We start from the raw sequence: 11,344 nt of genomic DNA, 5'->3' as shown, positions 1-11,344 counted from the left end.
TCATCTTTTATTCATCACTTGGCGATCTGAAACACCGCAAAATATTTACAGACTGCTTGTTTAACCGCTAATTATCTTAGCAAATTTTACACAACAATCGAGAAAAAGGAAAACTTAAAAGACCTATCCAACGACACCCCACACTATCGGATTAGTCGAGAAAAAAAAAACATCCCCACTTTACGTGTATGGGAGGTACCCTAAAAATATTTTTAGTTTATTTCACCACTTTGTCGGCGTGACTGATATGTATATATTCATGCCAAATTACAGCTTTCTAGTACTAACGGTCTCTGAGCTTAGCCGCGGACAGACAGACAGAAGACAGACATACGGACAGACATGGCGAAACTACAAGGGTTCCTAGTTGATTACGGAACCATAAAAATACGTGTCCACCAAAAATAATTAGTTTAACTGAACTAAATATAATTTTTCACTTCTCATGCTCGTAAAGTTCGTGTTTATGCTGTATCTAGGCGACATAAAATGACTTTTTATGCACTAGTGCATAAAATAAAATCTTCGTCTAAGACCAAGGCAATCAGGTGTAAACAGCCATAAGCAAAGAAGTTTCTACATATTTTTTAAAATAATTTTGAATTTATATATAACTAAAAATCAATCAAATCAATGAAAATAGATCAATAAAACTAAGTATAAATTTATAATTATAATAATGCGTGAACAAAAAAAGGTACATAGTAAGTGAAAAATTGTTTCCACTGTTGCTATTTCATTTCCTCGTCATCGAAGTGAGAAGCAGAGTGTAAAACTCGAGCATTAAACCCATTTTCCCCTCGACGTAACTATCCAATCACGCCGTACCGGTTCGGGTGGCTATATGAACGTCTTGGGTAAAATGGCTCGTTTTATGCTCTTGTTGTACAATTGACTATTTTACTACTACGACACCGACAGCGCTTTTTTACAGATCATTTACGAGGGAGCGCCCCTCTACATTTTATAATTGCAGTTGTATACGTATCCGTACGACAAGTTTATGTGTGCGTAGCTCGAACGTGGCATTTTTTTGGTGTCCGTACCGCCAGTCACGCACACATTAAGACATCGTGTAAGTACGAGTTTAACGCGTACTATTGCACATTGATAAGCTTAGGAGGGGCGCTCCTTCGTGAGTGAACAGATCTGTAATAAGATACTAGGGTCACTAGAGTTTTCATAATCGAGGTGTCCCTGTAGTGTTTCGAACCTCAATATCCTTTGACTATTATTACATGAATGACCAGTGGTATACCAATAATTGTACTAGGAGTAGTTCAGTCTTCCGCGGCCAGGAGCATTTTATTCAGGCCGTCGACAAGGGGATCTATAGCGACGGGCTGCTCACGCGCCCACAGCGCGTCCGTCACTTCGCTGCGTGCCGGCGGCAGCTTGTAGGAGATCGGATCCCCCACGTCGATACTGGAACAAACGCGGGAGGTAATGGCAACACTACGCTGTAACTACGCTTCTGTTAGTGAAGTTATTATCATTTATTTTTGGAAGTTTTTACGGTGTTTTAAAGCTATTTTGTTCTGGCCGACTAGTCCTAATTCAGGGCCATGTGCTTCACACGTGGCATTCCAATTTATGTGTAGGTAGGTAAGTACAGTAAATACACGATAGTAATATGTATCGGTAATCCAAGGTCTTTCAACACGGAACATAGTTTTTTTTTATATTTTATGATTTATCAAACATTTTAGAGCGACATGTTTTTCTTTTTTTACTGGATACATTTTGGAGAGTGTGTTGGAATCACGTGAACTTATTTCACCATCTACATTTTACCACCGCACGACCACACGAGAGCGGGGAAGACTGATTAGTGCTTTACACTGAGTCGGCAGCTATAGCAGCCCTGAAAAGACCCAAGGCCATATCGTTTAACGCACTTGGAATCAGTTTGTCTCTGTCACACGTATAGGATGAGTGATGATGAGTGAATACGGTTGCAAGCGCTCGCGCGTTGGACATGCGCTCACCGCTCTTTGCTCTTCATCATGTTATTAAATGCTGTTATAGTGACCTATGCTGTATTACCCGATTAGCCCTTCAGGGCGTGGCGGGCGTACGTGTCTGCGGTTACTCCCCGTTTTGCCTTTAGTAATCTTACTCACCCTAAGAATATGATAGTCTGCTTGTAAGGATCGTAGACTTGGCCGGGAGGCAGCGGCGGGCGCGTGGGGTAGTCTCGGCCAGTTCGCACCAGGCGGCCGTATCGCTCCAGTGGGCACAGCGCGCGGCGCCCCACCATGCCTGTGAATACTCACCAAACACCTCGTTTATACCCGCATGACGTAAAGCGTCACTTTACGAATGTTTCATCATGGCTTGTAATAGTAAGCAGCTTTGAATTGTTTGTTGGACAATTTAATTAAACTTTTACGGCGCTCTAGGAAATAAATTCGTTGTTTCTTATTTTTTTTCCTTCCTCAACCTCAAAAACCAGGAACCTTCTCAGTGCAAAGTACTTATTAGACAATATAAAAAAAGAGATGGATGAAATACTTGACCACGGATGCTTGATAATGTAAACAATAAATAAATAAATTAGTAAAGATATTTTCTAACTAATGATAAAACTGTCTTTTGTTAATGTTTACCCGAGGAAGTTTGTGGCAGAGGCGCGGGCGACGGGTCCACGTGGACGGGGTACCGGCGCGGCTCCGATTGGCAGTTCATGGAGCGTACGCCTGCACGATACTCCTCAATCGACATACCTGCGAACGTCAAGAATGAGGGCTAATTTACAGGCGGAATACCGCTAGATGGCGTTAGTATCGTGAGTTTTTTTGACGCTAATAACTGAATAAGCCAATGAGGGCTATCGTTTTTTGTCTCACTAGATGGCGCACTGTTGCGTGAGGTTTTTAAGTATGGTTTTAAAAGTCTGTTATTACGGGTGTGAAAACAAAGTCTAGATTTAAATCATATTTAATACACCTTAAAACCGTACCATATAAATATCGAGCATGCCACAGTGTTGCATAGTCCCCGTTTTGTTCGGAAAAAAAGGGAGGACAAAGGTTTCCGAAAGACAAAACTGTCTCAAAACACAGACATTCATTGGCCCGGAACGCATATTTGCCATAATTAATTTCAGATATTGCAAAATATTCACAAAATTATTCTTATTATAAATAAACCCGCGTAGCTCACCCAAAAACTATGAGATTTGACATTTCGGAGACCTCACGCTACACTAGCGCCTCTAGTGGCGAATTCATACGCGATAGCCCTCATTGCAAGCAAGACCGTAACGTCAAAAACACCTCACGATACTAACGCCATCTAGCGATAGTTCGCCTGTCAATTAACCCTCATTTATTAGAGTTGCCGCCTGTTCTGCCGCTAAGTGCTCACTTTTTTTGGATAGACTGTTGCGATTAGTCTCTAATGGCTTTAATTGCAGCGCATGACATAACATAACCTAACCAACAAAAAGTTGGAAAACCCCCGACTTTGTCATTTCAAAGTTCAATATCTCAAAAACGGCTGAACCGATTTTGAGAAAACATGTCTAAGAACCATCGCTAGAAAACCTGCTTTCAATTAAAAAAAACGTATTTAAATCGGTCCACACGTTTAAGAGCTACGGTGCCACAGACAGACACACACACACAGACACACATAGAAAGAATATATTTCCTAAACTTCGACACAACAAAAAGGAAAAAAAAATACAGCTAAAAATAACAAACAACCTTATATAATCTTATATATGTATTAAACAGAAGAAAGAAAAGAAAATGAACATCGAAGAAGAATTACGAGAAAAGAACACCATAGCTACATTTACTTTGCGTCTGGAAATACCTTGGTAAACAATATCAGCACAGTCGAAGCAATTTGCCAAATTGAAAATTACAAAGAATAAAGATTTGACTTGTAAATTTGTGTTTAGTTAAGCTGGGACTAATTTAGCTATTGGAAGGGCTTTTGTCTAGATAGGTACAAGTACAACAAAAGTAAACAAAAATATCGTAATGGCTTTCATCTTGGTAGAATAATAAGTTAAGTAACTAGGTACCTAGTAATGTACCAGCAGGGGCTTACGAAAATTGGGCTATTATATTTATTTAGGGCCAAAAAATTGTTGACGACTCATCTTTAGCATACTTTATTATCACTATTTCCGAATGGGATTTTATTACGTGAATTCATATACCCAAGGGCCGGATTAACCTTATATAATATACCCAAGATATACCTACCGAAGGCCTGTGCCAAGGCACTGCAAATTCTCGGGGCCCCATTTCACCCATTTGAAGATCAACGGCTCTTAAAGTTCAATCAAATTAACTGACAGCATGCGTTGAAAGGATGCATATTTTACAATAGAATTTTTGCTAAAAAAAATAATTATCCAAACGTCTCTCGGGTGCCACAGGGGACCGTAGTGCTGGCAGCTTCCTCGCACAACGTATCAGCATTGCTATACCTACAGCGAGGACATGCCGCCAGCATCTTTGGGTCCATGCCGCGGGAGGTTACTTTTTCAAATTTATTTTAGTTATAGTTTCGTTATTAGTTTGTTTTACTTTTATTAATATTTTTAAATTAGTCTAATTTTAATTTAAATTTATTTCATTTCAATTCAAATTAGTGTAAAACTAGAAATAAGGATATCCATAGACTGCTTCTTCACCATCACGCTGTGTGTTTTAGTATTTTTGCTTTATGAAACACTTGTTTACCCGCGGCTTCGCACACGTAAATCATTAGATGCAGCAGCTGAATTGGAATTTTGGAATCTTTGAAAAATTCTCGTGGGAATTCCCGAAGGTTAAATCGTGGTTTTCATTGACGTTACATTATAAAAAAAAACGCCCGAAAAAAATTGCCGACAAAAAAACACCGCCAAAAAAAAAAAAATTATGCACTACCTAGTATACCTAGCTGTTGCCCGTGACTTCATCTGCGAAGAATTCGTTTATCTCTATCCCGCGGGGACTATGCTGATTTCCCGCAAAATTAGCCTATGTTAATTTAGTATAAGTACCTAGTAATATTTTTTTTATCTAAGCGTCGTCGGTGTCGGGGGACCGCTAAGATTAATACTTTAAAAAATACAACATATGTACTTTAGTTTCCTGTTAGCCTTATAGAAGTAGGACTTATGGTTAATCCGGTCGTGCATATACCTAATACCTACTTATATTACTTAGATAAAAATAATATTTAAAAGACAATAATTAATGGGTAGGGTGAAGACCAAAAAGTTGCACACCGTTAAAGCTGCGTTAGCAGGTAGTTAAAATTTCCATAACTTTTTTCCATTGTATGAAAATTTTCGTGTCAAATGTAAAATTAATAATTAAAATTAACATAATTGTGTGGATAATTTCGTGTCACAATAAAAGTTAATGGAAATTTAAACTACCTGCTAACGCAGCTTTAACGGTGTGCAACTTTTTGGTCTTCACCCATGTGCGAGAAATGTGTTTGTCATGATCCAATGGTAACGCTTCATTTACGTATCCTCTAGTTTACGAGTTACGAGTCCAGGCGTTTCTTGGGCCCTGTTTTACACACCTAATACCCTTAAGCCCTAAATTAAACGTTTGCCCTTACCTAGCTTGAATGCTTCTTCCTCTTGAACTTCCCGCTGCTGCATGTAGAAGGACCATCTCTGTTTCCAAAGCTTGGCTGCGTGCCGCTCTTTGCGAGTGAGAGATGATCTGAAAACAGACAAGAACACCCATCAGCATGACCCGCCAACGCTGCATCTAGCCCTTAGACTGAAATAACCTGATAATCTCATCATTACTTAGGCTTATATACTTACATCCTACTGCAGAGCACAGGCCTCCTCTCAGAATGAGAGGCCTACGATCATAGTTCCAACACGGACCCAGTACGGATTGGGAACTTCACACACACCATTGAATTGCATTGCAGGTGGGTGCAGGTTTCCTCACGATATTTTCCTTTATCGTAAAGTTCATGGTCATACATTTTTAACGTAATTTCGCAACATTCCGAAAAACTCAAAGGTACGAGTCAAGGCTCAAACCCATAACCCTCCGCTTGAGAGGCCATTGGTCAAACCACTAGGCTACCACAACCGTTAATCTTAATTTGTATGAATAAGTTTTTGTAAAAAAAAACGGCTTTTTTCCTGCTTTAGGTTATTTTCATTGATTTCAACACTATACAACACTTGCGTTGACATCAGTACTTACTGCATTTATTCTGTGTTACTGCATGCAAGTGGCAAGTTGTATATAAATAAGCCAGTAAAAATATAGGAACATTACATATACTTTCAGTTGCCCGAAATACCTACACGAGGAGGAAGTTCAGTTCGTGATGTACAGTCACCAGCATTAATATCTGCCACAGCGGAGCATGCAAAAATATTTGACACGTCTTTCCGACCCTAGAAATAGAGTCGTATCAGATATTTATGCACGATTATTGTGTCAGATATTGGTGCTGGTGACTGTACTCGAGTATAAGAAAGAGTATGTAACTGGCAGGCATTAGTAGACAAAAATATGTAACATTTGACAAGACTTAAGGGTTCACACTTTTCCGAATACTCCAGTGTATCACGTACTGAAGTTCCTACACAGTCCGGACAACCTGTTAATAGTTATGTCTACCTAGAAATAATGAGAATAGACATTACAGAATTCCTTGCGCCTTCACTGGATCTATAGAGGGTTCCCGACGACCGGGCGCAGGTGCGGAATTCTCCATTTAAGTAAGTACAAGGTAGGTTTGTACTAGGTAGGTTTTTCGCACTCAACTTTTAGCTTAACGTTTGTCTTGTACAGACGCCGCCTCGACTGCGCGAGACAGGCAATCACGGGTCGCTAAGAGACTGCTGCGATCGATCAAACGCCTAATGCCATGTTTACTATGTCAGCCAGGGGTTCCAAAACCTATACTGATTTTGGAGACGTGATCGGGATCCACCATACGCAACTCAGTAAATTGGTATAAGTCATCTAACACCATAGTTGCGTTAAAATTTATTCATATTTATTATTTTAATAAATAATATAACATAAAATTAATCTCGCTTTTAAACCCCCGACGCAAAATGAAGAGTCAGAAGTTTGACGCCAAAATGGGTCTATAATATAAATATAGACTCTATATCGACTGGTCGAAAATTGTTAGCCATTATGTAATGTTTGACAACTTTTTTTTACTCTGAATTCATAGGTATAGGTATTTTTCAGAATAGTTATAAAATAAACCTAACATATAGAGTTCTACTGAATGACCATTTTAAAAATTATATAAAATTTATGGTTTGAGCGGGAAAAAATTATGACCAACAAAAATTATGAAAAACATTACATTATGACTTATAAAATTATGGCAATCGAAAGGATCCCAGGACGGTAAGATACGAACTTCGATATTCGTAGTAGCCCCCCTGATCACGTCGACAAGTGGCCAGAATGCCTGTAGTTAGCAATACTATCCTTTAAGCAAGCTACAACAAGAAAAGACTTAACTTGAACTATTCTGCTGGTTGTAGCAGGAGATATTTGTTTATTGTGTCATAATAACATTTAAATACTTACATGAGTTTCCAAAATCTCATGTCATTTCAACCACGAGTGTGTCAAACTGGAGTTGTAAATTTCACTGAGTAACTGAATTGATGACCAACCTAAAGTCAACAGAGAGATCCACAAGAACAGACATAATGGCAGGTGTGGTTGATTTAAAAGCTTGTAAAAATGTGTGTCTCGCGGCGCCCCAGTGTATCTCGGGGCGCCGCAGTGTACCTACACTTTGAGAACCCCTGGTGTAACCAGTTAAGTTGTTGCTATGAACGGTCGTGGCAACAATTCATCAGATATCAACATAAATCTTCAGCAACTAGGTACCTAGGTACTTAAGCAATTATCACAATGTCATCGTATCCAACATCACTATAATTAGGAGACTAGGACTACCTACCTAAACGTAGCAATTTTGAATTGTCTCGTAATATATCATAGAACTTTTTAACAGTGAAAATGATACTTGGATTTTTCAGCTACCTTTTAACATCAGCTTAAATGCGACTAATATTACAGACTTTGGAAAATTCCAGCCCCCCCCCCCTCATGTTTGGGCTCAGTAACAATCAGAAGCAAGTTAAATATCTTAGTAAGTATAATAAGATTATATTGTCTCAAAGCATTTTAAGTCTAGGTTACCTAGTTAAACGTCATCAAGCACCTATCACTAAACTACAAATTTACATAGCTTTAGACTCAAGAGACGCTTGATACTTGCAATAATAGAGCTAAGTAAACAAATAAGAACTTGTTAAGTTTATAGGCTTTGGCATTCAGGAGGCCCTATTCTATTCATTCTATGATTCTATTATCATACGACCGCACTGCGATACGACCCACTTAAGTTTCGTGGCCTTTATTATTAAGTCAGTTTATTGTGGAGGAGTACCTAATAAGATTCTATGTATATTCGTGAAAGGTAAGGATTTTAACAAAAAAATACCTTACCAAGTGGGCTCTTGAATACCAGTAAAAATGACAGCATAATCGCTGTCGGTAGGTACCAATGGGAAAAAATATGCGATATACATATATTGTAGAACTCTCCTTTTTTGGCAGACCAACGTTTTTGCCAAATTTTTGAGGGTAGAAAAAGAAAAAGCCAAACTGAAGTTAACGCAAAAATGTAGAAAAGTTCCTGCAAGTATTTCAATTTTGTTTTAATTTGGGAATTGTATAGAGTAGACAAAGGTGCTCAATCGAACCTCTGCATTACATACATACTTACAGAGTAGAGGTAAATGAATTAATGGGTAATGCAATGCAGTTGTTACCGAAGAATGGAAATGCTCGACTAGTACTCATAACATTACTAAGTTCAAAAGACACAGACCAACGTAGCAGTACATACTCCTGTTGCGTTTAATTTTGTCACAAACCCCTTAACTACCGCCGTATTTCACGTTTCCCACATCCCGAAAGACTGTTACCTATAATGTTTGCGGTTACTTATATTGGCGCTTGTTTGCCGTCATCGGCGCTCCATTGTTAAACAAATATTTTCTACGTCAGAAAGTTACATTAAAGGTATGTACAGACTGGAATAATTGTATTCAGTATGTTGCGGCCCGCACAGAGGGGCAATAGGGCGTACGTCTAGACTAGACGCAGTTGAGGGCACGGAAGGGCAGACGGCCTGCACTGCGCAACCCGCCTGTGTTCGCCCTGTCTTTCATCGCGAAGTTGTGACGCACTATGTTGAATATGTCCAGGGCCTACCTATACAACGAAGCGCAAAATCCAAACTTCGTATCTAACCGTCCCGCTGACGCGTAGATATATTTTTTTTCCACCTCACTAGCTCGAAAAAGCTTTCTTTGTCCTTCGAAATCTGCTTGGAAAGCCGCTTTTTAACCTCTTGGCTGGAAAGAGTTTTTGAAATTCGAACGTTATCGTGAACGGCTGCCCCCTTGGAACTACGTATCGACCGCTTACTTTCACAACCTCGTATCTGGCCACATAAAATTGCTTTAAAATCATCTTTATGTATTGTTGAATAGAGTGTTGATTTGTTGTATACAATTCGGGTTGATACGAGGTTGAGGAAGTAAGCGTTGAATATTGACGTGTTAACAAAGAAAGTTCGTCATACCTATATTGTTCAAGTAATATTTAAATCTGTTATTTTATTCTAATTACTAAACATTTATTTAGTAAAAAATAAGCTCATTTCAGTTTTCTGAAATTATTCCAAATGCGTCAATAATTAGAAAAAAAATCTAGAACAAACATTTATTAAAAAGAAGAAAATAGATATCAAAGGATTCATAGATACGGATATCAAGAGATTCGGTAACGCACCCGAAAAAAAAGCACAGTGACACGTTCTGAAACGTGGTTTGTCATAAACTATTTCATTAATAAATATAAATGCGTTAGCGTATGCGTTTTCATTCTTGTTATTATTGTTGTTATTTATTAATACCAAAAAAATACATAACATTTATTTTGTTCTATTAAATAAGTTTTTCGTCTTTTTTTACAAAAAATAACGACTTAAAAATAGGGAGGTAGATATGTGGTCAAATTCAGAACGCACCTACCGGAGGGAAATAAAGTTCACACTTTGTCAATATTTCGAACTCTAGTAATAATTATTTTAACTTTAGGTAGGATTAGCTACTTGCATAATGAAATGTAAAAGTACTGGCTAACTCACTTATGAACGTCCAACCCAAACCCTTGATCTAGAAAGCTAAACTTTTACTTGGACTTCAAAATTCCCTCTTTTTATGAAGACATAAAGAACGTGTATGTATTTTGAGATATTTCCATGGGATGAGAATTCCACGATTTACAAAAATCCACTGGTATAAGCTAGCTAAAATAACCTGAAACTGATTTATAAAAGTGTTTAATTTATTTTCTTCCATCTACCTACTATTTTTCTCGCTGTCCTGAGCTCTAAAGTTGTTTAGCATCTCGTGCCTTTGAAACCCTCGACTGCGCTCAGGATTCTTCTTTTGAACCACTCACTTCGCTCGTGGTCCAATTCTAGAATCCTTCGCTTTCTCGGCTTTCAATATAAGCCCTCGTGCCAAACAGTTACTTTCCAGCCTTGCATACCTAACAAATAACTAATTACGAGAGTGGGAGGAACGGTAGCCCCCCCGTATCCAGGGATCCGGATCCGCGTCAAATTTAAAGTTTTTTTTAAATTTTTATTTAGGTCATCAGTATTTTGCTAATAAATACAAATGACACCTGAATGAAATATTTTTTTTATTTCCCGCATACGAGGGGTTAAGGCTTTCAGCCACTCTGTTTACGTAGTCAAGGGCTTGCCACTGCGGGTACAAAATACAAAAACAAATGAATGCTATTCGTCGTAGTGTTTTGTATGATTCGTCATATACTTACCTACCTAACCTTAATTATTTGATTAAAGTCAAGTCGCTGGTACCTTTAACTTTCGGAGAAAAATTAGTCAGAGATAAAAAAGTACTTTTAAAAGTATTTTGTTATAATCAAAGATCAGGAACTTATCATCGAGTGGTGAAACTTGCCTTCAATGGCCAGTTATGAGCGTTACGACAGCCAAACACACTAAACCCCCTGTTTCACCATCCATTCATTAAATTTATTTGAGGGATTAAATGTGATGCCGTCTCTGTTTGTTTTGTTCGAATAGACGGCGTCACATTTATCCGTCAATTAAAATTAATCAATGGGTGGTGAAACAGCCCCTAACACTATCATCGACTACGAATATCGATCCGCCGAAATCCTTGAAATAGCCCTAAATTTAAAGGCTCCTTATTTTATTTTTTTACTTCGATTCGTCGATGACGTTTAGATATTTTATTAAT

General features: G+C 38.3%; 1 protein-coding gene across 2 annotated transcripts; it reads right to left on the bottom strand.

Annotated features, from left to right (window-relative positions):
* Positions 1-9: 9 nt before the first annotated feature.
* Positions 10-7,592, bottom strand: LOC141430368 (uncharacterized). 2 transcript variants are annotated; one of them, XM_074091038.1, is made up of 5 exons: positions 7,551-7,592; positions 5,581-5,687; positions 2,610-2,726; positions 2,124-2,262; positions 10-1,425 (listed from the first exon to the last, which is right to left on the bottom strand). In XM_074091038.1, the coding sequence occupies exons 1-5, from the start codon at positions 7,568-7,570 to the stop codon at positions 1,281-1,283; spliced, it is 528 nt and encodes a 175-aa protein (XP_073947139.1). In that variant the 5' UTR covers positions 7,571-7,592; the 3' UTR covers positions 10-1,280. The 2 variants fall into 2 exon arrangements, with proteins under 2 accessions (XP_073947139.1, XP_073947138.1); XM_074091037.1 differs by lacking the exon at positions 7,551-7,592 and adding an exon at positions 6,641-6,728.
* Positions 7,593-11,344: the final 3,752 nt, after the last annotated feature.

This window comes from Choristoneura fumiferana, chromosome 8 (genome assembly GCF_025370935.1).
Source record: "Choristoneura fumiferana chromosome 8, NRCan_CFum_1, whole genome shotgun sequence".
NCBI classification, from domain to species: Eukaryota; Metazoa; Arthropoda; class Insecta; order Lepidoptera; family Tortricidae; genus Choristoneura; species Choristoneura fumiferana.
Note: the sequence above shows the minus strand (reverse complement) of the source record. Positions and strands in the feature narration are given on the sequence as shown.

Bases quoted from the DNA above. Each gene is read 5' to 3' on its own strand.
- LOC141430368 (XM_074091037.1), bottom strand. From the start codon at position 6,711: ATGGAGAATTCCGCACCTGCGCCCGGTCGTCGGGAACCCTCTATAGAT. The intron at 2,263-2,609 runs GTAAACATTAAC...GAGTATTCACAG, and splicing joins TCTGCCACAAACTTCCTCGG to GCATGGTGGGGCGCCGCGCG. The intron at 1,426-2,123 runs GTGAGTAAGATT...CGTTTGTTCCAG, and splicing joins CAGACTATCATATTCTTAGG to TATCGACGTGGGGGATCCGA.